The sequence below is a fragment of the Falco punctatus genome (assembly GCF_963210335.1).
Source record: "Falco punctatus genome assembly, chromosome: Z".
NCBI classification, from domain to species: Eukaryota; Metazoa; Chordata; class Aves; order Falconiformes; family Falconidae; genus Falco; species Falco punctatus.
In genome coordinates this window covers 67582683-67610457 of record NC_137586.1, presented here as the reverse complement: position 1 = coordinate 67610457, position 27775 = coordinate 67582683, and the positions used below count along the sequence as shown (strand labels likewise).

General features: G+C 41.5%; 1 protein-coding gene across 7 annotated transcripts in view; it reads right to left on the bottom strand.

The window, feature by feature from the left end:
* Positions 1-337: 337 nt before the first annotated feature.
* Positions 338-27775, bottom strand: part of SEMA6A (semaphorin 6A) — a 113839-nt gene continuing 86401 nt past the window's right edge. For 5 of the 7 annotated variants that reach the window (XM_080372076.1, XM_080372080.1, XM_080372079.1 and 2 more), the window contains 2 exons: positions 26610-26774; positions 338-4463 (listed from right to left, as the gene is read on the bottom strand). In XM_080372076.1, coding sequence (XP_080228202.1) covers positions 3274-4463; positions 26610-26774 — 1355 coding nt within the window. In that variant the 3' untranslated portion in view covers positions 338-3273. The remainder of the gene's footprint in view (positions 4464-26609; positions 26775-27775) is intronic. The other 2 variants (XM_080372081.1, XM_080372082.1) reach the window with 1 other exon arrangement.

Genomic DNA, 27775 nt, shown 5'->3' with positions numbered 1-27775 from the left:
AGTCACATCTGTATGATGATCTATTTTGGTGGACCACGCATGCTTAAATCCCAGCCTTGATCTTTTAAACTATCAAGTCTGCCATAAATATTTGATGATGAACAAGCTCATAAAAAGAAAATGCAGAATATGAATAGAGGGAGAACAAATGTGTGATTCAATTTTTAATTGCCATCACCTTACTCTAAAGTCAAGTTCATCTTCTGTAAGAGACAGAAAGTAACAAATGTATTTCTCACCATAACCTGATCTAAATGATCAGCATCACATTTGTTTGTATTTTTTTTATGGAGAAGGATAAATCATCACAGGAACACAAGGACCAGGACACAAGAAATAAAGTAGAACAGTCTGGTTTATTACCATATGTAATCAAGAGCTTTTATTTCCCCTTTTCTCCTCCTTCTTTCTTTCTTATTCTTTCTTGCCTCTTTTTTTAATTTTTTTTTTCAACATACATTAAGTTGTGAATCAGATGTTAGGGGGATGTGGAAATGAAGGGAAACTGGTGACATCACAATACTTTACAACTTTACAATAAATGAGAGTCTGAATTTGTTGCATCTACCAGTGTATAGCAAGGGTGGAAAGCAAAGGCACACATAGGTTCATGAACCCCTCGAAACAGAGGGTGGAAGGGAACCAGGGGTGGGAAAGGACAAAAAACAGAAGACCCACCAAGTACAAAATGCATGTTTCAAAGTCAGCCCAGTAACTGATGCGGTGTACATCAAGAAGGCAGACTGCTGCAGGAGCTGTTGCCATAATGACTCATCTCTACATTTTGGGAGAATGCTTTGTGGGGTAATATCAAGGGGACCTGCACATTTAGCGCTCCAGGGGTTTGGAGCTTCGTAAAAGGGTTGTGAGTTCGTTGTTTTAAAAAAAGATGACCTTGCTACCTACTGTTTTCAAAGGGTTTTCTGTTTGTTTTTATTAAAACAACAACATTGCTTTGGATACAGATCTATCTACTCCAGTCTGCATAGTTCACTACGGGTGAACAAAACTGTTTCATAAAGAAGCCATGATGAAGTGAAAGAACATGCAAGCACCCTTGTTACACACTTTGGTCTAGACCATCCAGACTTTATATATACCATCTATAAGCTAATGGACTTAAAATCTGTCTTTTCAATCATTCAGAAACAAAACCAAAACCCTGAAAAACAAATGGAAGTATAAAATTTTAAAAAACAAATTGAAACAGAAACAACCACCTTACTCAAACATACTGTTCAGTAGAGATATATATATATATATATATATAAAAAGCTTAGAAGCGATCCCCATCATTTTTCTACAGTATGTTGACACAGTTATTGTAACAGATTAAAAACACATCTAAGTTTTTGCATAAACTGAAAGACTGGAAAGGAACTTACACACCTGCGCGCACACACACACACACACGCACACACCTGTGCGCGCACACACTCCCACGCTAGCTACATGCACAGTCACACAAAAGAAACAAAGGAAAAAAAATTACATTTTTCCCCAAAGAAGTATATGCAGCATCCTTCTGGAGCAGCAGGTAGCTACAGCAGGAGCCCGCCTGCCTGTCCTAGCTCCATGTGCCCTGCACGCTGCAGGACGTGTGACTGGGCTATCTGCAGGTCTTGGCCCCTCTCGCCAGTACTTATCCCCAGCCGGGGTACACACTAGTCCCGTGGACAAGGGTGTTGGTCACTTCGCTGCTGCCCAGTGAGAACAATCGCCATACTGACGTGTGGTAAAGGAGGAGCAGGAGGAGGGGAAAGGCAGAACCCCTAGCATGGTGCCTTGGGAGCATTGCTGCTTGTAGGTGGTTTTGAGAGAGGACTTGGCACAGCTATAAAGTCAAATTGAAGTGGAGGGTATGACGCTAGCCTAATTTCTTGAGGGACATGGGGTTATGACAATAACCACCACTTTCTTCTTTCAATGTCTTTACTTCAGTTCTTGAAGGGGCTTGGAGGAGGAAGGATCAATAAATATTTGCATTACTCAAAGGGGAAAAAGAAAAAGGTTTTACATACTACAGCTCACAAGTATACACAACTGAGGGTGTAAGGCACAAATTTACATGTGGAAGAAAACAGGCTATTCACAGATATATTCCCACGAAAAACCCGTGTGATAAGACCATAATTTATGCATGGTAACAGCCGGCATATTAACTAGCTCACACTGTTTGAGGATTTTGTTTGCCGTCTCACATGCAAGGTGAAATGAGATGGCACATCACAAGCTGGTGCCTTCACAGAAAGTATTAGCTACTGACAAAGCCATGTTGATAGCAATGGTGCACAAATGTGCGGCTTTTAAGAGTTTCTCTTGCAGTTGCTTTAGAAGTTATGAACTTGTGGTATTTGTTGCTGTCTTAGGTCATAGGCCCAGCAGCTAATTAGCTGAGAGACTTAAATAGATATCCCCTTTTTTTTTCAGCTAATCAGGCAGTCCAGGCACAAAGTTCAGAATTCCAGCTCCAACTTACCTAACTCAGTGAATTTATTGGAAAAATAAAAGAGTTTTAATTACTCCAGTTAATGAGTTTCACGTTAAATATGTATAACTTTCAAGGTACTTCTCTGAAGAGCTGCTCACAGGATGATATGCAGAAGTCATTTCTTTAGGAAAAACAAAAGCTGAACAATAAATAAGAGGAGTTACTTGCGTTAGCAGTCACATGTTATTTATTAAAAGAGAAGGGTAGCAGAAATCTATAACATAGTTTGCCCAACATGGCATTTAACTGCTGTAACCAAATGGCTGTAACACTGATGGGCATCATTTCACAGTACTTGCACATAGTAAACTTCTGCCATTGTTAAGTCAGAGTTAGCTTTATCAGTGGATTCTTTTTTCCTTCTTTTTTTTTTTTTCTTTTTTAAATTTGTTCATTTTTGTAGTTATTTGTTTTGCTTTTCAGAGCACTCTTTCCCAGTTCAGGAATGCGTTGTGCATTTGGGGGTGGGGGGTGAAATGTCATAGTCATTTTTCACCTGTGTGCTTTTGGCTCAATGTTTGTGATCGAGGGTTAGTCTTTTGAGCAAAGAACTGGTGGGTTGTAGGGGTGAGTCCTGCAATTGCAAACCTTCAACCATGGGTCATATGGCTCGGGTTTAAAAAAAATATTCCACTTTTCCCAGAAAGCAGAAATCCAACACATTTTCAGCTTGCAACAACCATCTTCTCAGAGGAGCAAGTGATAACAGTTGTAGAACACTGGATTTCAAGCGCAACCTCTGCTTAATTGCCGTCCTCCACCCCCCTACCCCCACCCCCCAATTATGTACATGCATCATTGGGCTTCATGGATGCAGAGAGTGGAGCAAAGGAAGGTTTGGGAGGTACGTCGGGCTTTAGCGAGGGCGTACGTTTCAACCCTGACCTCGTCAGTGAGTTGTAGGTGGTGAGACTCGGCTGCCGAGATACAGTCACAGCCTGCGCCTGAGCAGCATGGACCTGTATGGAGTCCACTCGCTGCGGGGCCGGTGGTGGGTTGTCACCCCGGCTGAAGCTCTGATTGCGGGAAAGGTGGGAAGAGTTAGAGGAGTTAGTGTTGTTTCTTTTGAGGGTCGACGTCTGGTGACTTCTTGTGAGAGAGTTTGTAGGGTAGCTTCTCTTGTAGTCCACGTTGTAAGCAGAAGAATGCATCTCCAGCCGCTTGCTCAGGCCACTCTGTGACAGCGAGGCGCTCGGGGGCCCAAGGGAAGCTTCCCGCTGGGGTACTTTTGGTGGCATGCTGTCAAGACTTTCCACCAGGTTAACTCCGTGGCTGGGGCTTTTGCTACTGAGATGGTCTTTGATAGTTTTGTACTCAAGGGTGGCATTCTGGTCCTCCACAGACATCTGCGCCCCATCACTCATTTTTGGCTGGTCGACATATTCGTGCTGGTAGCCTTGCTGGGCTATGGGCAGGACCACAACACTGGGAATGTGGCTAGGAGAAGCCCTAAGCGGTAGGTCGGTTGGGATTACAGGCGAGGCCATCGGGGGTATATCCTTTGTGCAGGCATTGATAAGGTTCTGGTTTCTCTCCCATTCCCTGCTGCCACGGCTGGGCTTTCTCTTCTGTTGCAGGGTTGGGGTGGACTCAGGGGTTGGCAGAGCGGCCAGGTCCAGATGGTGCTGGTCAGCTTTGATTAGCATCTTGGCAGTGCTGCCTGGGGTAGCCAGCTTGCCGTTATGCATCAGAGGCGTGAGGATAGCTTCAGGCTTTGGCTCCTTGGACTGAGCATCCCCAAAGAGGCCACTGAGCTTGGTAACGCTGCTCATGGAACCACGTCGGGAGTGGGTCAGCTCCTTCTCCTTCCTCTGCGCAACAGCCACGTCTCTGCGGCGATGGTCACAGATGCAATACACTATGATTCCCGAAAAGACAGCCCCCATGACAAAAGCAAGAATAACAGCAATGGCCAACAGGGTGACCGGCACCAGCTGATCATGACCTTTCAGGTAACTTTCACGGATCACTCCTGCAATAAACAGCATACAGTGGTTAAACAAACTAAGGATGGGGAAAAACAACTAATTATTGACTACTTTGTTCAAAGGCACACCCTTTGAGGTAGGTTTGTGTTTTGCGAGGTGATTTTTGATCAGCTTGCCCAAATTTGGAGACCTGCAAGCTGCATTTTGCACATGCAGCCTTGAGCTTTCAGTATAGCTTTCAGATCTGGAGTTGAAGACTACGAAGTTCAGGAGGGGAGAGAGAATTTACTTGTAGGGCAAGTGCAACTGGTTTGAAATCTTGGCCCTGGGCAACTCACGCTGACTTCAGCATGTCAATTATTTCTCCTCCTCTGACATACTGCTGACATTCCTCCCCTCCCTCCATCCGATCTCTCCTCAGCTAATACCATCTTATTTTTACTATGGTAAACATTCTCATTGAAAAACTTTTAAAAGGAGACAGAAGCTCTGCAAATACCAGAGAAGTGCATCCCACATTGTTTAAGGCTTTTCTCTCTGCCCTTCATTCTTGTCAGGCTGGGGCTGCTCCTTGTTAAGCACTAAGAACAAAACCAGAACTGAAAAAACCCAAACTTTGTCATGTGTTTTAAAAGTCAGTGTCACATGCTTAAGCTTCAGGAGGATGCTTAAATAACTATGAAAAATAGAGCACAGTGCTGAAATCTGTTGAGCTTGGTAGATGACTGTCCTTGTTATTTTAATTTCAAAAGCTCTCTCTTGTTCTGAACACATTAATAGGTTGACCTTTGTCCTGAAGCCTGTGCCTTCTCATTTGAAAGCCCTGATTCTGAGGGCCTTATACTGTAGTCCTGTGCTGTGGTGAGAGATCATTATCAAATCTTACTTGGCCCTCCATGTGCCTACTCTCAGAGAAAGCATCTTTGGCAGAGTGTGCCTCCTCTATCTGAAGTCCCTAATATAGCATTAATCGATACCCTGAATTTCTGAAGAAAATAGTTTTTTTTCTGACATAGTTGGGAACCAAGCCAGCAGCACAAATGAAACACAAGCACAGAGCCTCGAGTCTGCTTTTTTTTTTTTTGCATTTTTCATTTTGTTCGTAGTGCTTAACAAGGAGCAGCCACAGCCTGACAAGGAGCTGAAGGAACATCTCTCCCCACCTCTTTGTCCAGAGAGTGTCCAAGTGCCAGGGCCAGGGCATTAAAAGCCCCACATGCTCTAAGGAAATGTAATCCTTGTCCTTATTGCAGGAGAGACAGCAAGACAGAAAAAGTACCTCCAAGGCTCTCCTGAGACTCCGTGAATATACAAAACGTTCATGTTGTAAATCAACTCCTAGAGTAATGTTTTTTTCATGTGTTCGGTAGAGAAGGTATTAGTGACACAGAATCAGAACCAAATGCAAAATATCCTCAGTAAACTATTTTAAAAGAGCATTGGAAAGTTGCTACTATCTCACAGAAACCTTTGATAAGTATTCTAGGTACATACAGTATTGCTTCTATAGCATATATTTTTCTGTCCCCATTTAATTGCAACTTCTAGGTGGACAAGGGCTATTTGCTTACAAGACATGAACTTCATATTTAAAAGTTCTTTAAAACGTAAGTTCCTGAGACCGATGTCACAACTGGTTCCCACAGAAATTATTGTGCTGTGACAAATAGAGGATTATGACTTGATAAGGAGAATAAATAGCAAGAGCTCATGATCACTTAGGAAAGTAAGATCCAGCATTCATACAAATATCTTAATTGTAAAAAAAGTTAGGAGAAGGAAAGTAGATCTTGGAAAACAATATACGATTAGAAACAATCTTCGAATTGTTTCTCAGCGAATCCTCTTCTAAAGCCCAGCAGCTTTTTAAGATGCATTTTTTTCTATTCTTTGTCATCACCACTTAACAAGCAGCAGTAGAACCTAGCTCTGTAATTCAAATCCACATACAAAATTGCTGTATGTAGACCAGAAGCACAGTCCAGTGGCTACAGCACAGTCAGCAGTAACTATATATCACTACAAAGTTGCTGGTTTTCTGTGGACCTTCACCTGATGATATTACATGCTAGACTCTGCAGCATTTTGAGCCCAAATTTACTTACACAAACTGTCTCCAGACATTAACTGGAGAATCAGGAATTACAGAGTCTTAAATGGGTGGGAAGTATAGCCAGACAAGCGTTCAGTCTTATCCAGAAATGCGTTGCTGGGTGGGAAGTTAAGAAAAGCTTAAACTTCAAAAGCCTAATTTCATGGTCACGATCCATGCACAAGCTTTGCAGAGGTATGCTCCTTTAAACACTTAACGTCCAATTTTTTTGCATGAAAAAGATTAGAAATCCCTGCTCAGTGCCACCTAAGGGTGTAAGCACCTACAGTCAAAGCCAGCATGGGTTCATGAAGGGAAAGTCATGCTTTACTAACAATATCCTTTTATATATAGACTAGGGGACAAGAGGCTGCAATGCAGTCCTGCAGAAACAGGTTTGGTGGTTTTGATTGATTACGGTAAGCTCAAGATGAGTCAGCAATGGGCCCTGGTGGCCAGAAGGGCCAACCATATAAAAGTATTAGAATGTGTCCAAGGGCGGGCAACAAAGATGTTGAAAAGACTACAGGGCATGACTGATGAGGAGCAGCTGAAGGTGCTTGGTTTGTTCAGCTTTGAGAAGAGGAGATCTCACTGCCATCTAAAACTTCCTCATGATGAGGAGTGGAGAGGGAAGTGTTGACCTCTCTCTCAGGTGTCTGGTGATCGGACACGAGGGAATGCCTGACACTTCCTACTGGCCAAGTGAGGTTGTTCATTGCCCTCAGCCTCCTGCTTTAGGCTAAATCCTACTCTGTGAAGATAGCCTTAAGCACAAACCTGCATCACTGCATACAAAAGCAAGATGAAATCTTCACTTTTACATTACCAACAGATATTGAATCACTACAACTCACGTTACAAAATTACCACACAGTTCAGACTGAGTGACCACGTGTGTTCAAGAAAGAGGTAGCTGAAATGATGTCACTCATGCTGCAGGTGTTTTATCAGCAGAAATTTATGAGGGCCTTAAAACAGCCTGATTCCAGCTAGTTACTCTTGAGTTCAAACCTCCCTGAGGTTTATTATGTTTTCTCTGCTAGATTTAAAGGATATTTAACATTAGTGGCTTTGCTCTAGGCAGGTGGATCTACTTTGGACACAATGCCAGGTTAATGACATAATTTATTTTTTATCACGGATCACATACATGTGTCTTTAGTTACGCAGGCAATCCCAATAATTTTAATTAACTTAAATGAGATAAACTGGGAAGGATTTGTCCCTGCATTAATGTTTATGGAATAGATACAATTAAGTAATGAAAAAGTATTAGGAGTGTTCAGCATCCTACTGTCATGACCACAGAGACAGAAGATCTAATACAAAATAGGCTGATAATTGCAGTCACCGTCAATCAACATCTCAAGTCCCTAGCATCAGTACTAACTGCCTTCACAGACTGGGATGAATAAGCGAGTATGCGATCCTAACTATGTCCCCGAAACACGCCAGTTTGAAAGCAAACAGGATAGTGTTCGTGCCACTTTACAAACTGCATTGTGTTCCTGCAGTTCTTGAAGAACAACACATCCCCCAAGGCTCGGTTCAGCATCACCCATTAGCACTTATTATTCAAATAATTAAAACAGATGGAGAAAATAACCAGAAAAATGTAGGGCCTGTATTTTTGAAAGTCAAGTAAAGCACTGGGACTCCCAGCTTTGAGGAAATAACTGCTGTTGAAAAGTCTTATAGCTATGTATTATCTGACAGTATTCTAAGACATTATGTACTGGAAAACTGTCTGGGCTGGCTGCATAAAATGCTATGGAACCAGACTGTAAAATATGTTTGATATTAAATATCACTATATAAAAGAACAGGTATTCTAAATAAAATACTTTCACTTTTAAAATACTATGTCTAGTATTTTCCTGTTTGCAGTATATTCTTTCCAATTATGAAAATACATTGCTTATTTCATGTGGTTGAACTGCTCATCCATACTCCTGATTGTTTTCTGCAATACATGGAGACCTATCACCATGACTAATGACCAGCTATTCTTTGGAAAGCAATATTGCTGACATAGTTACCTGTATCAACGTTACACTTGGGAGGGGTCCGGTGGTAAAAATACTAGTGAAATTGAAAAAAAACTTCAAAGACATAGATGAGGTTAAATATCTGCACCTTCAAGGATCAGACCGTACGTGCTTCTAATGCCAGAGACATGCTGACACTTATCTGTCTCCCTTAACTCTTCCAGTTAAGTCAGACTCTGTCCATCGTAAATCACAACCAGGCTTAAGAATTTAATGTCTTCCCATGTGTGATGTACTGTCGTTTCTGGCTACTAAACCAGCCAGGCTAGTCACCCGATATCCTCCACTTTTCATGGCCATTCTGATTCCTGTAGACAACCTGATCCTTCCTCCTCCACTAACTTTCTGTAATTTCATCCCATGTCCTTTTGTCTGCACCTCCTAACATCACCATTCATTTTCTCAGTCAGTATGCTCTGTACAGTAGTAGTCTGGAACATGAAAAATCACCTTTTCTTACTCATCTAATGAGAGAGAAGACGTGGTATGGTATTGTATTATTCTACTATATAATTAATTCTTTCTTCCAGCAGAGCTTGCAGGTAAGGTACACAGTATTGGTTGGCTGGGTGGTTAAGAAGACATTAAGAAAAATGTTTCCAAACCTTCAAAATGTTTCAATTCTGAAATAAGCTAGTGCTTAGATAAATCACATGAGTAGAGTATTGATCCTGCTTGTTCACTAAAGGTAGGGGGGGGAAAAGCAATGAGCCATTACATTTTATGTCAATAATACATATAATCTTTCTGAAGTTCTGGAGAATGTGAGAAGCAGACTTGTTGAATGTCTTTGGGTGAAAATAAGAGAGAAAAGAAAAGACATGAGGTGTTACAAGGATCCACTGTATCTACTGGATACTAGATCATCATAAGCAGGAAGGTGGTAAGGCTCATTCTTTTCACCAATTTACAAAAGTATTTTGTTAAGGGTTAGGACTGACTACCTCTATATCTGCTAAAAAACAAGTTTAAAAGCAACATGTGCACAGTGCTGAAAGTATTATTTTAGGAAAAAGCTGATGAACTTATTCTGGGCATGTTCTAATTCTAATAGGAAAGAACTTCCAAGGGCAGAAATGTAATTAGGATGAAATATTTACAAAGGAATAGATTTCATCATTCCAAAGAATACATGGCATGAGCATAACTGAGTAAGAATAGCAAGTATCAGTACAACATCAGTAAAGGAGGACAGATAAGCAAAGACATGGAGACTGAAGCATTTACTGCTTTTCCTGCTTTACATTTCAGCAAAAATCCCCACTCTGATCTGTGATCAGAAATTTAACAAATCCAAGGCATATGTCAACTGTGACAGAAGGAAGAGCTAGAAATATTTAGGTAATGTAGATGCTTTCAAATTCTCTAAAGGAATTCATCCCTGACTGCTAAAGAAGCTAGCCAAAGCTATTTCTAGTCACTGTGGAGTATCTTGGAGAACACTGGAGGAAGTATGAGCCCCAAGAGCTCTAGAAAAGGACAAGCATATCACCTGCCTTTAAGATGAGCCAAAGGGAGGACCTAACAAAAGACGGACCTGCCAGCACAATTTGCAGAATGGGAATGACACTAAAACCAGTGATGAAACAATCAATTTCACAGGCATTCAAAGGATGATGAAGTAACTTTAAAGAAAAAGGCCAAAGCAAGTTTCCCAAGAATAAACTACATTAAATCTGACAAACTTCCTTTCTTGACAGGATAAACGGCTTACTTTTTATTGGGAAACATTAAGCATGATACCCTTTGACTTCTGTAAAGTCTTTTGACTAACCTTCTCAGAAACAAATGAAAGTGAGCTAAAACCTGCTGAAAAGCTGCAGCTGAAAAGTACTGATCAAAGGTCTACTGGAAAAGAGATCTGAAGAAAGGAGTCTGTCTCAGGAGAACAGCAATGAACAGACATCTGCGGAAAGGAGACCTCAGCTCCAGAGGCCCAGTAAAAGCTGTGTCCTTTTAGCATGTACAGGATAAAAAGAAACGTCCCATGATGAAGCCTAAATTCCTTTGTCTCACCTGTGATCAGGGACAGGGATGGCATAACATCAAGAAAAGCCTCACCATTACATTCCTCCAAGTCTAGGTTCTAGCATACAGTTCACAGTGAGCACAAACTCAAATTCTACCTTATAACCCTCCCAACTGCTTGATGAATGAAACCAAACAGCAAATGACTTCCCAGTTTGAATAGCTTAATGTGATGCTGGTTTAGTGATACAACAGTCCAGGTGCTCCCTTCTTTCATAACCAAGCTCAATTCAGTGAAAATAATTCATGAGGCAGACAGCAATACCTGGTCCCCTAACTACAAGTTCCCATGTGCAAATAACCTAGTTAGCTGTCACCAAAAATAACACCTTTCAGCCTGAGCACTACAGTTAGCTGTGGCGTGGAGGCAAAGACAACTCTGTCCCAGGAATGAATTATGGCTGCGAGAGGCGTACACTGGACAACAAGATGACCACATGCCAAGTGCACCAAAGATGCTCTGTGATCACCTCTGCAGGGAGCTGTCACTTTCCAAAGCTGCCTGCAACAGATGGTAAACTAATAACCCAAAATGGTGGCACACAAAAAAACTGAAACACAGAAGCATGAAATGAAGAATGAAGTTTTGGCAGGGAAGTGCAGTAATAACTATCAGGGAATAAGGTAATATTTAAGTCTAGACCACACATTAACAGCAGTCAGGGAGTGAGTGTCACTGGTGTCTTAAACTTCACTTTCTAGCTAAATGGGAATGTGCCCACTTCTATCTCCAATATCTACAAAATCACTTGAGACCTTCCACAGAACAAGTCATTGTTCCAGAAAGGCACAATGATTTCTTTACTGTTGTTATTTAAGGGGAAAATCTTGCAGTTAATTTCATTCTTCAGTGCGAGCTTCTCTGTCAGACGTACATCTCCTCCTGCTTAGACTTGCAAGAAGTGCTGGTATAGACTTATTATGAATGGAGGTTTTTATGGGTGTTTGAATATCTTTTAAAAATACCACTGAAAAAGTTTTAAACGTGTCTTCAAGTGTTAGAACTGTGTTTACAGGCAGTCTCATGCTGCTAAAATACTATTTCAGCCTGGAAAATCCCTGCAGGTATTAACAAGCTTTCTTCCTCCTTTATAGCCAGCAGTAGTAGGAACAAACAAAAAAAATTAGACTAATTTAGACTGGACACCCAGATTTAAAGTGACAGCAAACTGAGGAGTGACCAGAGTCTACCATGCATTTCTGAGATTGTCTCTCTAATTTTTCTTGAAAGAATCATTTCAAGGTTTGACATAACCAACCACTTTATAATCCCGATGATGTGATGTTTGCCCTTTTATGGGAGGAGCTTTGATGAAAAAAGTAAGCTTTCTCCTTCATCTTCCTTCTGTCCACAAGGACCTGTGCTGCTGACTCAGTGCAATTCTACCCAGTATCTGTTTTTCTCCGTGTCACCAGCTAGAAAAAAAGAGCTCAAACATTCATAGTTAAAGCTGCTGGCAAATGCTTTTTTGCCCTCCCTTCGCAGTACAGCTGGATTGTTGATTTGAATGACTGTGCTGAGGAGAGCAATCCATCTCTCCCCAGATTCCACCCCATGGTTCTCAACGCCAGTTGCCCAAGCTAGCAGTCTGAGATATCCAGCCAACAAAAAGCAGATGCATGTGCTTGGAGAGAAGAATGAATCCGGTAAAGAAAAAAACTTCACTTACAAGAGGCCTGAGGATCACTGGAGGTATGAGGAGAAATCGTACTTAAAAATTAGGAAAAGAAAATCAATACATAATGTGCCTGAGGTAACATGTAACAAAGCCTTGAAGAGGATCTAAACAATCAGATCAGCCATAGTAGCCTGTGTCGGGGGGTGGGGGGGGTGGGGTGGGGGTTGGCCCTTAATCAGACCTATTTCAGAAGCAATCCCTCCAGGATAGGTTTATCTATTGATCTCTAAGGGTGGTTTTATATCTCCTTTCAGCTGGTCAAAATGATATCACTTCTTTCCACTTCTGATGAATGACTGTCAACATGACTATAGAAAAAAGATCATTGTAACTTACTAAAAGAGCGGAGATCAACAGGTGGCTTTGCTCTCAATGGGAATACAGAAAACTTTCATTCTTGTGTTTTTTTAAGTTAGATAAATTAAGTAAGAAAGGTGAGAGAAATGACTCCACCATGTCCACGAGATAACCCATGAGTGTTGTAGTAATATTTTCATAGTGGATTTCAGTTATCTGGTTTTAGTTTGATTATGAGCCTGCAATCAAGTTCTTCTGCGTACCACAGTGGCCATACAAAACCTACACCATGGCCACACTCAGGAATTTTGAGAAATTAGAAAAAAGCAGCTCTTTTTTTTGAAAGGGATCATTACAGATGGAAATTACAAGATCTGAACTAGCAAATCCATGCTTAGACAACTCCCACCCCCACTAAAACAAAGGGGAGACAGATCTGAAAAAGACTGGAATAGCAAGCTCTTAAGAGTTTTTTTTAATTGTATTGCTTCTAAGCTGTATCTCTGTAAATAAACCAGTTTATTAAGTTTGCAGGCATGGGAGAAGGTTTGAGATACACAGCCTCCTGATCTATAATATAATGATGAAAATCATTACAGTCCTGAAGCCAGCCCAATTTTATTTGTCCCAGAGGCGAGGCTCAAGGCCAGCTCTTGCACTAGAAAGCACTCGATAACCTTTCTTCCACTGGCAGGTGGTATGCAGTTGCTAATCATTTAGAACTTTCCTGATTTAAGTACTTTCATTTACCTCTCAAGCTTTCCCAGTAAGCAATAATTTTAGATGCCTCTGTGTGTTGGGGAATAAGCAAAAATAGAAGGTCCTTCAAAAAAGTAAAACAGGCATTCACAGTAGTTAAAATGAGACGTAGAAAGTCCAAATGTCAAGGAAAATTAATTCTTTTGTAGCTTGTCACAGCAGAAGAAAACTTTATGCTGCTTTGCATCTTAAAACACAAGTTTCCTTTAAAGTCTGCTGCATTTCCTCTACTGATGTAAAAAAAGCTCAGTGCACATTCTGGGACCTTTCTACTATGCCTGGGATGAGCTTAAATATATCCAGCTGCTCTTTATTAGTTTACTTCAGGGGATCTTTCACAGCTGGGTTAAACCAGATTTACATATGTTTGGCTGAATATGCATGAATTCAGGGCTCCAGAGAAGTTGTTGTAGCCTGCAAAGTGATTCTCTCATCTTCACAGTTCCCATTGCCTGCGTGGAGCTCCTCTGATGGCACAGAACAAATGCTGGGTGTTTCTTTGTTTCTTTTTTTTTTTTCTTTTTTTCTTTTTTTTTCTTCCCCTGCTGTGGGCATTATGTATTCTGGGCAGCCCAGTGCCTTTCTGGAAGCAGTTTTTATGAACAGTGTCAAGGAAAGAGAAGCTGTCACTGAGAAATTCTGTGGCTTTTCCTCTGCTTTTTTTACAGCCTGTTTTGAACTATGGCCTTTGTGCACAACAGGGAAAACCGAAGTTTGCTGAGTATCAACATAAGCAGCTCTGCTTAGCAGGCTGAAGCTCAAAGCAGCCTTATGGAAGAACTGGGGTTAAATTTCAAACACTGCATATGACCTAAAAGAAAAAATTGTTTCATCAGCTCTGATCTTTAAAGACACAAAAATGGAAATGCTAGTTTTGAGCTACTAGTGCAACTGACCACATCACAGCTGAACTAACAAAGGAGCCATCTGTTAAATATCCATGACATTTAAATAGTATGACTGTACCCTATATATCCTATTCCTTGAGATCCCTGGAAATGATTATTTAACTGTTGAACAACTATGTGACCAAGCCAAGGATGTTTACTTGTGCACAAAGAATGTATTTCTTAGTGATAGTGTTTCTGCACACAGCTGGGTTGCTGGTGCACATTAGGAACATGGCTGGAGCCCATGTTAGGTCTGCTCTTACATAGAGGAAGGCTAAAAACTCTTCTTTAATTAAAACACCAGCACCATATATTCTGTGACAGAAAGCAAACACAGTGGATTAACTCTTCATTTCTTCTACACTCATGAACACTGCAGGTGTAGTCAAAAGACCTGGATTTAAGAATTAAAACATGCCCCCAGTGATCAGTAAAGACAAGACTGCTTTTTCTAGAAATATTTGCAGGGCTGGTGCTGTAGGCAACAAACAGCTTATACACATCTCATGTTAGGTTTATCATTTCCCTCTGTATTGCAGTCCCATACCGTCAACTGCCTTTGAATACATTAAGTGACTGAGGAATTGCAATGAGTTTGAAACACTGGCCATAACAGTCAGCAAGACTAATTTTACTGCCGGTTCTTTTTCTGTACCTCATTACTCTTCCAGTATAAATACCAGAAGCCGCCTTTCCACTCAGCTACATTCATTTGAATCCACAGTATCTCCAGTAAAGCAAGCATACTTACTCCAGCCACAACCTGAGCGTTTCCCTGATGGACATCTTGTCCTGATGCGGCTATGATTTCTCTCTCACTTACTTCATTTTTTATCTTCAGTGATGGCTTCTTTCATGCATTTTTTCTGACTGTCAGATTTATAGGTCTCTGCATTTTCTTACCTAACTTTTTTTATCACCTCCCCACCTTGCAGGCACTGCATGTACACTTGTGCTTTGATGCCATAACTTCACTGGTATTTCCTGTCTGCGCAATTAACATGCTCAGTGATTACTATGGCCAGTCTGTTTCCCTGGGTAAGGTGAAACTGTAGCTTCATCTCAGAGGATATACTCTGACAAGCATGTACCTGCCCCAGCTCCAAGAAAGCTGCCCTGGGGCCAGCAGCAATCTAACCACAGCAGTATGTGCAAACCAGTGTCTTCTCCAACATACATTCAAAGCCCATCCAGACATCCTCTTTGACTGTCCAGTGGCAGGCCAGGCAAATGTACCTGTGTATTTGCTTTATCGCACGTCTCACAAACAGCATGTTTCTGGAATACAGCAACTCCCCCAGCCTTCCACTCATTTCTGGTACTGGACCAAACCCCCAGTTTCCGGATTTTTCTGTAGCGTTTGTTCAGTTTCTGCTCAGGCTCTTTCTTTAAGCCAGTATTTTGCACTGCTGCAGACAAACCAGGCAGCTTGCACAGCTAGTTAATCAACATGAAAGTAGCTGTTGTGACAAGGAACATGACTGGCTTTTTTGTATCTGTAGACTAGTTCTCAAGATATGTTTACTGATCTAGAGATTTACAAACATCCATGTGAGAGGTTAAAGCCTCATTTTTTCCTAGCATTGGGACCCTAACAAATTTTATCACAATCTCTTTTCTCTCAGTGATATAAATTTATTTTCTCTCCTCCTTTCTAAACACAGTGTAGGTGAGACCCAACCTTTCAGGGAAGCACAGCTGATGTTATCAAGTCATCTTGCCATGAGCAAGCAGAGATAAACTGTATTGTCTCTCCAGGTCTTGATGCTGGGTATACGAAAGTAGCTGCTGGTTTGATATTAGTAATTTAGTTCAATGAGTAAGGACTGCACACTGAGATACACAAATCCCCCTGGGTATGGAAAATTAATTGGTCTTACTGGACGAGTGCCTCAGGGCACTGTCTGTAGTTTGGTCACATTTAAACAAAAAGTATATAAAGTGCTGCAGGACTGTAAGACCTCTTTAAGACACTGAATAGAGACTAGTGTTTTGTAGAGATAAAGCTGAACGCTATCTGCAAAAAAAGCAGTGCTCTTTATGTTCTTTATTACGAGCTGTGATTGCCTCAACCTCTGGGCAGGCTCTGTGGTGAATGGAAGAGGTTCAGTGGGGAGAGCAGACAGAAGGGACAGAGGGCACTCCTGCTCTGTGCCCTCCTTTGAGAGCCCCTGATTGGGACTCATTCAGTCACGAATACACACAGAGAATTGTTGAACAGTTTGATGGGAGCTATAAGCTGGTGGCGGGAATTAAATTTCTCCAGTGCTGACCACAGGCTCAAAGAAACTAGCAACGGCCTTTTCTGCACCACACGACAAGACCACTTCTGTTAGCTTCTTTAAAAACAAGCAGCACTGTTTACTCAGCGTTATGGCTTCTGTCTCACTCACCCTGCTTGCTTCCAAACAGGAACTCATTGTAGTTTTATGATTTAAAGAATAAGGAAACACCTGGAAAATATGTGCTTCTCAAAAGACTTTTGGAATTATTTTAATGAAAGCTTCAGTGTGCTGCTGTTCAGGAGGTGTTTCTGTGAACAGTTATTTTCCCTGTCTGTGCTGGTACTGTTTGTGTTCTGTAATTGCAGATCTTTCAGGCTCTCCAAAACCCCCACTCCGTTTCTTTCTACAAGAACATGATAGAGAATAACAGTAGCTTTGTAGGGCTTCAAAAATGTGCCTGCTCCCCAACCCCCCCCCTTTTTTTTTAACAGCTGTTCTTTTATATTCTGTAGCAGTTGTGGGTAAGATGGGATTGAGCATGAACAAGATGGCGTATTATTGACAGCATGCAGCTGGTGTTATTTTCCAATTAAAAAAAATTCTTGTTGGGCATATGAAAGAACTGTCTAGTTTATGTCCAGTTGTGACAATGCCATCAAGCTGTACCTTCATCTGAGATTTTATTTCATAGTAGATAGCAATCTTCGGTTGCTGGTGGGAGAACTAGAGTTTAATATCCAGGGCTAACCACTTTGATAGACATGGGAGGCTGGAACTGCTCTGGAGGCTATCCACTGGGACTCACTGTTTCAGAGTATTACAGGTATTCTTCCCAGCCAATATCAAGTTGGTGACGAATGTGCTGCTAGCCATTTCCAAATGTTTGCTGTATTGTACAGCTGTGCCAGAAATGTCTCTTAATGCTTCGTGATCAACTTCTCTACAAACTGCCCTAAGCTCTTCTAATGCCAATGGAGCTGTTAAAATCTACTTCAGCAGGGACTCTTGACTTATGCTGCTCTGCTGGGGCATGGAAAGCTGTCAAGACTATCAGCTGGTGGCTAACGTGCTTATCAGTCACAGCACCAATGCTCAATGTACACAGAGTTGTCTGTGTATTTAGTTGCCTAACTGTGACAAGTGTCTTCCGGGCATGAGGGACTGAGATTTTTCAAAAACTTATAGCTTGGCCAGTGAAGCTCTTTCTTCCCTCACAGGGATGTCAGGATGCACATTTTTGACATAATGGTAAAATTGCACTATCTGCTTCAAAACTCAATATAATGCCCTTAAGACTCTTTTTTTTTTTTTTTTTGTAACATGAGAACAACAACATTATTTTTCCCTATCCTCTTTCTCAGCTACAGAAAATCTTGGAACACATGATTAAAATCTAGCAAAAGTCATAGCAACAGTAATCGGACACCAGAGACTATAGTGTCTCACTAAATGACTATTAAAGAGCTTGAAGTAACACCTGCCTAAACACCTGACTAAACTAAGGCTATTCATAGGAACAACTACTTCCCAAACATGATGGCATTTGTTATCTGTATTTAATGTTCAATGAAATTAACATGGCAAAATCTAAATTATGCCCTCTCCAGGTTTTTCTGTTTTTAATTAACTGCATGCTGTTAATCAGTAAGCAAAAAGCCATCCTGATATAAAGAATTAAGCTTGCCTTTTTTACAGTCTTAAAGAAAACAAAGAAAAAAAGGAAAAGAGAGAGTCAGGATCCTTCCTACATATTGAAGGGGATGTTGATACCATTTGCTAAAATGTTATCTATATAAGAAGAATATAGATGGTGTTTTGTACGGAGGCATGTAATTAAAACAGTTCACAGTCCACAGATCATATTAAAAGTGCTCTGAACCAGGACTGCCAATGTTTAGGTTGTTGTAAAATTACTACAGGACATCTTACGTTTTAATTAATACAATTATTGAAACTAGGCACATCCTATATGAGAAAAATTAATTATTCAAATATCTTTAACAGCATATTGACATTTTAATTGTACACTGGCATTAACACCAAAAGGCACTTTAAGAGTCTTTCAGCTACTAGGCTTTCTGCTCTTAAATCCCTTCAGATTTCAAAGCAGTTTCAGAAATCTCTTATTTAAAAGGGCTAGGTTGCCCTCCCAATTCAGCATCTTTGTACAGCACCACATCTCCCTTTACTCAATATAAATGCCACAAAAAAGAAACTGGGTGTTACTTAACATCCTGTCCACCAATTACACTTTGTTATTTCCAGACAGGGTAGCAGCCCTGTGGGGCCAGCATACCCTACAGGGAATTCCCAGTTCTTGATAAATATGTCAGTGCTACATGGGTCAAACAAGAGCACGAGGCAGCCTGTGCTCCTCCACCGAGCTGTCCTCACCGGGTGACTGTGGATGAATGCAGCTGGGAATCTAGTCCATCACACAATAGCTCTAATGCCCTGAACGCTCAGCAGCTGCTTTGACAAATTAGATGTGGCCTCTTCTATTGAAAAAGCAGACCAAGGTCCTGGGGCAATGACAGTTTTTCCCTGGTTTAGTAAGACAAGCTTCTATTGCTCATTGCAGCCTGGAAATGGATAGCCCAGCTTTAAATCTATGCAGGTGGACAATTACAGGTCAAGGATATCTGCTGTTTCCTGCAGCCACGTTTGACATTTGATGAGCTCTGTTTTAAACTTAACCCTTCTTGTATTTGTAGGATCCACTAGTCTGAGGACAGAAAAGCTCTGTTGATAGTTTTCATAACCAGGGGTTGCACATGGACACAACCTCTTCTATTAGTAATGATATTTTTTTTTTTGGCTACTAAATAGCAAATGGCTCTTGGTTCTAATCATGTTACTCACACTTCCATTTCTGCTAGTTAAAGCCGAAATCCACGCTGTTAGTGAAACATAGAAACATTTTGATTTCTGAAAATTTTAAGTTAGTGCCAGGGCTGAAGTATAGGCGTATCTTTAGGTGTGGCGTAGGCAGCTGGTATATGTTAGAATATACCCCCTCCATTATTTTGATTTCCTCATCCTTACCCATCTTTTGCAGTGAAAACTGCTCTTCCTCTTGCACTTTTCAGAAGGTTACTAAAGAAAATCTGTGACTAAATGAGCTGATGCTTTTTTACATAAGGTTTGAAATGAAGACTTAGTCACAGAGAATACACACTAAATCATTGCACTGTATTCCATTACAATCCCCACGTTTGATTAAAATTAGTTTAAGGATGTGGCTCTGCCCAGGGACTTGGTTTCTGTCATCTTTTCTGCATGTCTTGTCTCCTCTCTGTCTCTTTGCTCTTGTTCTCATAGAAGCTTACAAAAACATAATGAAAACAAGTTGAATAAAGTCTGATGTCAGAAACATCCTTCCAGCATTCTTCTTTCATCAGTTTTATATATAATTTCCATTTTATTAATTAGCACCTAGTTTTCTACTGCCAGTGTTTGAACTTGAGGATGCAATCTGAGATGATTAGCTGTCTCCAGGCCTGCAAGTAGACAGCTTGTACACGCAAGACAGAACGGAAGAAGGATCAGTGTCATTCCTCTGGACAAGTCTGATGTGTCCCTTTAATCCTGACTGCACAGCCCGCAGGTGCATGTCACAGGATACGAGCAACACTGGCATGGTGAGGTTATTAATATTCTGCCATGTTTGCTAGTTACTAGCCTAGTCTGGTGACACAGGTATCTGGCTATTAAAAACTGCTGAGAAATTTGGTCCCATTTAACTGCTAACAATGACTTTCTGGCATTCATCTGATACAGAGCTAAAATAGTGTTTCACAGCAAGTATGCCATGATTAGTGTCTGAGACATTCAGTTGCTGGACAAGTTGCTCATTAGAGCCACTCTAAACAAATACAGGGTTGGTTGGTTGTTTAAAAAAAATAATTTTTTTTTTAGTATTTCACTCAAGTAGCTAGTATATGTGACAAATGTAAATAAGCACACACACCCCACACCCCACCCCATGATATTTACAGTAAGCTGATGCTAATTTACCTAAGAACATTTTAGAAAAAAAATCTGTAGGGCTTTGTTTAGCATACACTCATCCAACCAGCCTCTACTTAACTCCTAATGGGAAAAGTAAGTAAGTTTTAATCTAGACGTGTTAGCTATAAAAGTTTAAATGGACTAAGTCCCGTATAATCTTGTCTTGTGTAGGTGAAATCCCTTTGTGAAGCATTACAGCTCCAAGTAACCACACCTCTCATATCAAATCTCAGCCAAATGCCACACAATCATAGACAGAGTCAGGGTAAATGCCCTGCTGTCTTTCTCACAACACTCATTTACTAGATAGTAGGCAAAAGTCTTGAAAGTATAATAAGTGAATGATCTGGTCCAATTGGATCTTCATTGTTCCTCAACACTTGAAATCGTTAGTGAACTGTGAAGTACTTGCAATCTGCTTTACATTTGTGTGTATAACAATTTGAGACAGGAAAGAATAGAAATGTTTGTGTAGCTTCCTCCCAGGTACATGTTTGGAATTTACATCTCTGCCCAAACCCTATTCAGGCAGAATTGACTATTGTACAATTACTTCTCCCATTAGCCTAACACTTTTTTTAGGATCAGCCAGTTCCTTCTGACAGTGCCAGGATGATGATACAGATCAAATACAGAGTATTTGCTTCACCTTGAAAGTTCAAGCCCTCTCCCTTAGACCTGCAAACACTAACTCAAAAGATAAGTTCTGACAAATTTTGTTCCACTCTATATATCCTCTTCTGAATTATTACATAATGCCAGCAAGATAGTAACAACTTCTCCCGGCTTCCTCAGATAAAAAAACACTTTGAATCTTTTAGATCCTTGCACATATTAGCATATAGCAATATTTTTGTGTGAAAACCTACTCTGCAAATATACTTCCTGGTGCAAAACTGAGCCCTCCCATGCTGAACACCAGTTGTTTAATTTATGCAAAAAAGAGTCTGAATGTTTTCTTTGCCAGATTTTTTTCCTCTCATTTCATGTCTACTTGTAAAGTATCTTGTTAAATCAGCACTTTGCATTCTTTATCACAACTGTACCTGAAGTTTCATACAATTCTGTCTCACTGCAGCAGAACCTGCCTGAACACTTGCAGACTCTCCGGAGACTAGCATTGTCAGCATTTGGCAAACCTTTCAAGTAGCGATAATCAGAAAAATTTAGTAGCACTGCCACTTATGTACAATATGAAATATCTTCTAGAGTCAGGTTTTGAAATGAACACCCCTTGGACTCCTCAATAGTACAGCTTTCTCCAAATAAGAGGAGCTGGCTGTTGCTAATGATATCTAATTCTGTACCAAAGGCAGGGCTGCAGTTATTAATAATAATATAGATTCTACAATCTATAAATTAATAGGTGCTACCACATACCGTATCTACAGGAATATTCTTGACACCCAAATACACCAGCAATTCTTAACTCTGTAAACTGTGTCCATCACATCCCACTTCTTTTTACCATCAGCTTTTTACCATCGTTACATGGATATTGACAAAAGGCTTGTTAAGGAAAGGAGATACCACGTCACAATCTTCACTTAATGAGTGTTGAGACAAGTAAGAACACAAACATCAAGCCTGCTAACAGCAACACTACAGTTTTGTCATTCAGTGCCCAGCTCAGCCACATCCACCTGAATGCTGTGGAGAAGCTGCCGCAGAACCATGAAACTTTAAGCTGGATTTGCAACCAATTTATCAAAACTGTGATTAAAAGGCAGGCTCCAGGCATTTAGGGAGCGAGTGAGAAAACAGAGCAGTGGGCTGCATTTGCGCTAATGAATCCAGGACTTTAAAAGCATGAGGCATTTCTGAAGGGAGGCAGGAAGGACAGGAGGCAGTAGAGAAGGGCAGCAGGGTAATGAGGCGCAGGGCCAGGGCCAGGGCCAGCTGCTCCTGAAGAAAAACACTGTTTTCTTCACGTATGCCTCTCTACCAGTGGTGTCTCCTAGCCCTTTCGTTAGTAGGATGACTACAGAGAGACACAGCGCTACAGCACTACTGGGGTGTAGAGGGTAAAGCCTTGGAGCGCTCCACAGGAGGAGCTTCATGACTGCAGAGGGAGGAAGACCAAGTACAATGGCAGCAGGGGGGAAGGTTAGACGGCAAGGTTAGGGAAACTGTTTCAACAAAGGTGAGAAACACACAATTAAATTAACACTAAAACACAGCAAGAAAGGAAACAAAACATAAACATACTCTAGAGCATCGTTTTGTTTGTTTGGGTTTTGGGTTTTTTTTGGTTTGTTTTTTGTTTTTTGTTTTTTTTTTTTTTTTCCTGGAGAGGATATGGAGGAGAAGAGGAAAGGGGTGCAGTTTGCCCAATCAGAGCTGGCTTTTTTGTTCCTCAGTAGGAACATCAGATTCCTTAATAGCCAAAATGAAAATGCCAGTGGGATGGCAACGCATAGTTCCCACTCTATGGGTTGCACTACACATTTTCATCTTGGCAAGAAATGTGATGTAGCTCAGAAACAACAATCCCAGAGTATATTTAGCTACTAAAGCTGTGGCACACAAATGTCACATTCCCATGAGTCAACCCTTTTAAAGAACCCCCTCTTCACGCCCCCACAGATATTCCCCAAGATGCCTGCACTGAATTAAAAGTGAAGCATATGGATGGATGTGACATCATCAAAGCACCCATGTTACAGAAAAGAAAGCAGCAAGTGGATTCTGTACAGTTAGTACAATCAGTAAGAAGCCATTTGTGAGCACAGGAAAAGAAAGAAAACACTGTCCAAAGGATTAGACACAACCAATGAAGAACACAAAGCACCTTGCAAAACAAAGAGAAAATGTTAAAAAAAAAAAAAAAAAGTATTTTTTCATTGTGAATGTGTGAAAGTAAAAGAAATCACAGCAAAAGGGAAAACAAAACCTTGATAAAAGGATAGTACACGTAATATTTTCTGATTTAATTTTGTGTAAGAACTCTTTCCTTTGCCCTTTTAAAACAACAAATCAATATTAATTTTGGAGACAACTGGCTCTGACTGGGCAAGGCAAGGAGTAACAACACACAAGTAGATGGTAATGGTAAACAACCATGCGGTCACCTCTGCCGCCATTGTTTTGATTGCATGTAGACTGCTTCCAGCTTTGTCAATATTCATAATTACGCACCAAAGAATACATGATATTTAAATGACTCTGTCAAGTGCTAATAAGACTCTTTGGTAACCTCACTCCCTGGGGAGGGAACTATAGAATGTAAGCCACCTCATCAGTCGGTGAATTGAAGTGAAAATTATTATAAACCAACAGCTATACATTTATTAATATTTTCACTGCATGCTCTTCTGAAAGCTGCCACTGGCATACAAGATGCTTTTAAGAGCTAGCTTTCCATCTATTAAGCATTGCTTCACAAAACATTTGTGAAGTAGGGACCCACACATAACAAATAGTGCCATTAAAATGCATATACCTCTCTGCATTCCTCCAGGTACATAAAGGGCCAGATCTTCCACTATCAGTGGTTTCTGACACTGCTCCTCTGTCTGACGCCAGCAGAAGAGCTGGGTTCAAGAGTCTCTTCCTTACTTCCTTCCTCATCAAATCTGCTTAATGATATCCCCTCCTCTCAGGGTGGAGGGGAGAAAGATGCCACTTACTCTCAGAAGCAGGAACACTGGATTTTCTAAGAAATGTCCTCTCACCTGAAGCATTTTGAATACCAGGTGTTACTAACAGACTAGACAGAAAAAGAAAAAAGCCTTATTTTTTGACTGTCAGTATTACCACTGATTTACTGCTGAGAGGAAACATGAGTGCTAGGCAAATCACATGCCATGTTTAGAAGGGCACGCAGGTTTATCTGCCTTGCCTCCTCTACATAAGTGATACCCAGAAATCACTTTTTCTGAATTGCCCTTCTACAGCAGAAAAGCAAGGGCTGAGGAACTAAAAAAATGAGGATGATATCTCAAACTGAGCTTAAATAGGAATTAGGAATCTGAGTTTTCACCTTCAGCACCCTCAGTTCCTTGCACCCTAAGTTCAGGTTTTGAGTTCGAGTATTGCAGCTGCCTGAAATTCCTCCTCTGCCAAGGCTCAGCAGCCCACAGGTCTGCAGGGTGCAGAGGAACCCCATGCTTAACTCACATGTAAGCCTGATCAGGCTCTAGAAATTCACCTTTTATGCTTTAGATTTCCAGTCATTTTCCCCGAATGTCTACAGGATCAAGCCCTGAAAAAAAAAATGTTCAAACAGGGGCCAATTCTAAAACCCAGTTGAAGAAAGAGGAGAAAATGGCAGTTTTTCCTTTTTTTTATAGGAAAAGCTGATTGCTGGGAGGTGGGAGACAAGTCTGCATCCTCTGCCTGAGGGAATTCAATCTCCATATTCCATTTCCTGCCATCAAGCCTAAAAGCCAAGGCTACTAGATTAATATTTGCCATGGCATCTCAGGAAATTTTACTGCATCTCCTGCCTAATTTGACCAGCCTCCTCAGCTGGAAAAGCGCTTCAGGCTTTGTCTCTGCTGGGCCAGCCAGGTGACGCCCACTGCCTTCATGGCTAGAAACCGTGAAGGCTCTTAGAGGTCAATCCCGGGCAGTTCAGTGAGAAATCCAGTATATCCCAGGGCTGTGGGAGGCACTGTGAATCTGGGGCTGTTGTGAGTAACAGGCACCAAATTCAGTCTGGGTCCAGACTGCTGCCAGCTGTTTGTGCAGCCCTGCTGAAGACTGTTCTGTGATGTTAACGTGCTCATCACCCCTTGCTGAAAGTTGAAAGTCTCCATGGCCAATGCAGAGAATTCAAGATTCACTGGGTCAGATGGAGGGGAAGGAATACGATTTATTAACCTACTAGTTTGGGCAGACACTGCAAAGCAGCAGGTCTGGCATGCCAGTAGCTTCTCAGGAACAGCTGATGCTTTTGTCTAATGAGTTTTTCATGTAAAATGCATGAACAATAGAGACTGGAATCCACATTTCAATTAATATTTTAAGTGTTTTATATCACGTATTCATAGCAGAAAGGACTGAAGCTCATGTGTGTTCCTGCCCCTGGTGAGTCCCCTAACCACTCAGCAAGTTTTGCCCATACCCATTGTCCTTCTGGCCCACTGACTACTTAATTAGTCCACAAAGAGTGAAACATCTTCAACAGAGGAGAGATTGAAAGAAGTGATCTAAGAACACCCTGGAGAAGAATAACAAGGACTCAGATCTCTCTAGACAGTGGAGCTATTTGAACCTAAGTCCCCTATTTACAAAGGAACCATTTTAACCTCTTTGAGACACAGACTGAAAGGAGCTGGAAGAACAATGGAGTTCCAAGATGGAATGAGAGGGCACCCCCATCCTTACATATGAGAAAAGCTTCTCCTCTAAGCATGTTCAAGTGGCAAATTTAGGCAATTCTCTGCCTAATTCTCTGTATGTATAGCAAAGGAGGACTGAAGGCCAAGGGACAGGGCTGTCATTTTTATTAAACCCAAGCGTGCTTCAGCACAGGGCTGAACCCTGTGAAATGACACCTAAGTCCCAACCTTCTGGTGCTTTAGAAATGCAACACAGAATCTCTCCCCAAGAGCAGACATCTCCTTATCTTTTAGAATATGCTAATGACCTCCTCAGCCCCCACTCTCAAAGGTATTTGATGCTCAGGTCTCACTGGAGACAGCAGGGCTTAGGCCCAGCGGCCAGGACTACCATCAGTTTTACTTCAGTAGTTAAACTAGAGCACACCTTCAGTACCTCCGTCAGTTGTCATGAGACAGAAATAACGCGAAATTAGTTGAGATTTGATGTGCTGGCCTGGGAATTCAGACAAAAGGGTAGTATAAAAGTGCACCCTTCAGAACAATGGGAAGCCATGGATCCTCCTCTGCCAGAAAACACGGTAGATCAAGTTTAAAGAGAGCTAAATCCCCACGGCTTCCTTCCTTCCCATACACATGCACAACACACTCTGCACAGGCATACACTTCTGTTTGTTTTGTGTGGTTTCCTCAGGCAGTGAATTATCTAGGACTGACTCTGAGATTGGCTGTTTAGTTTCAGGCTTTACGATAAGCTTTTAATTATAGCACAGGAGTTTCATTACATGTTACTCCGAGCCAGCTGGAAGCAGTTACACTTTAGTCCTCCCCCCCTCCCCTCCTCACCACAGGACGTCATTTCCAAGGCCTTACCCTTCTTGTCTTGATGGTTATGGGATGAAACTGCCACATATGGATCTGTATTTTCAGATGAACCGAGTGGATCCTTCCAATCCAGCATGCGTCCCCTAGCATCATAACCCTGTCGAGCGCGAGAGTCAGAAGTGGTGGTGCTTGGGACTAGGGAACTGGAGTGTCCTGTTTACATTATAAATACAGGTAGGGAAGACAAGTCTCATTAGTCACTTACCACACGACCTCCCCATGCTCAGGAACACACGCACTGCTTTGCTTCCGTGATGGGCAAACATCTTGTCTTAGGCTTAGCAATGTTTCAAAAGTCCTTCAAAGCATGGCCCCAAGGAAACAGGGGATTTGAATCTTCCTGATCAGGGTGTTAAGAGTTGCACACACACCTCAGGCTCCCGCCGAGCTGGCGGTTGTGTGCTGTTACTCAGCAGAGTTAAATGTGTTGTAAGAGGCTGAGCACACTTCATCTGAGTCAAGCATCCTTTGGCTGGATTCAGTACACATGCCTGACTGACACTGAAGTGTCGGCCCATGCTGTCTGGTACTGCTTAGTTAAAAAGCATTTAAAAAACCAGATTAAAATGGAACAACTTCTAATATGGCTGAAACTGAAGAGGAATGACAGAAGAGCTACAAAACGGTGACATCGGTGGCTCTCTGCCCTGTGCCCCCGGGGGAATGAAGGCCTGCCCAGCACTGGTGTGCTCGAACTGCAGCATCACCCTACAGATGAGAAATGTGCAGGGCCCATCAGCTGCTGAAGCCTGCACACACCTTCACCATTGGTCCTGTCTGAGCTGAGGGTCCAAAATGGCTCTGAGATAAGCATGAAACTGAACATGGTTTCTGCTCAGAGTGGCAGTGAAGACAACGCCTTACTACATGGATCTGCCCAAGGACCTGTGACTCCAGCAGCGGCTGGAGAGGTCTTGCCATGGCTTTTTTCCATTACAACTACTCTAGACATTGTTACTGTTGTCCTGAGTAAGGCTGACGAGCTCCTCACCTATCAAATACACCCCAGCAAGCAACATGTTCACAGGACATGCCGTGCTGAAAATACCACACCACTTCAACAGCAGTGTGGCTGTGGCTGAGAGGTGTTTGTAGACTCATACATACATCCTTTGCAGCTAGATCCTGCGAAGTATATCAGCACCCAAAATGCT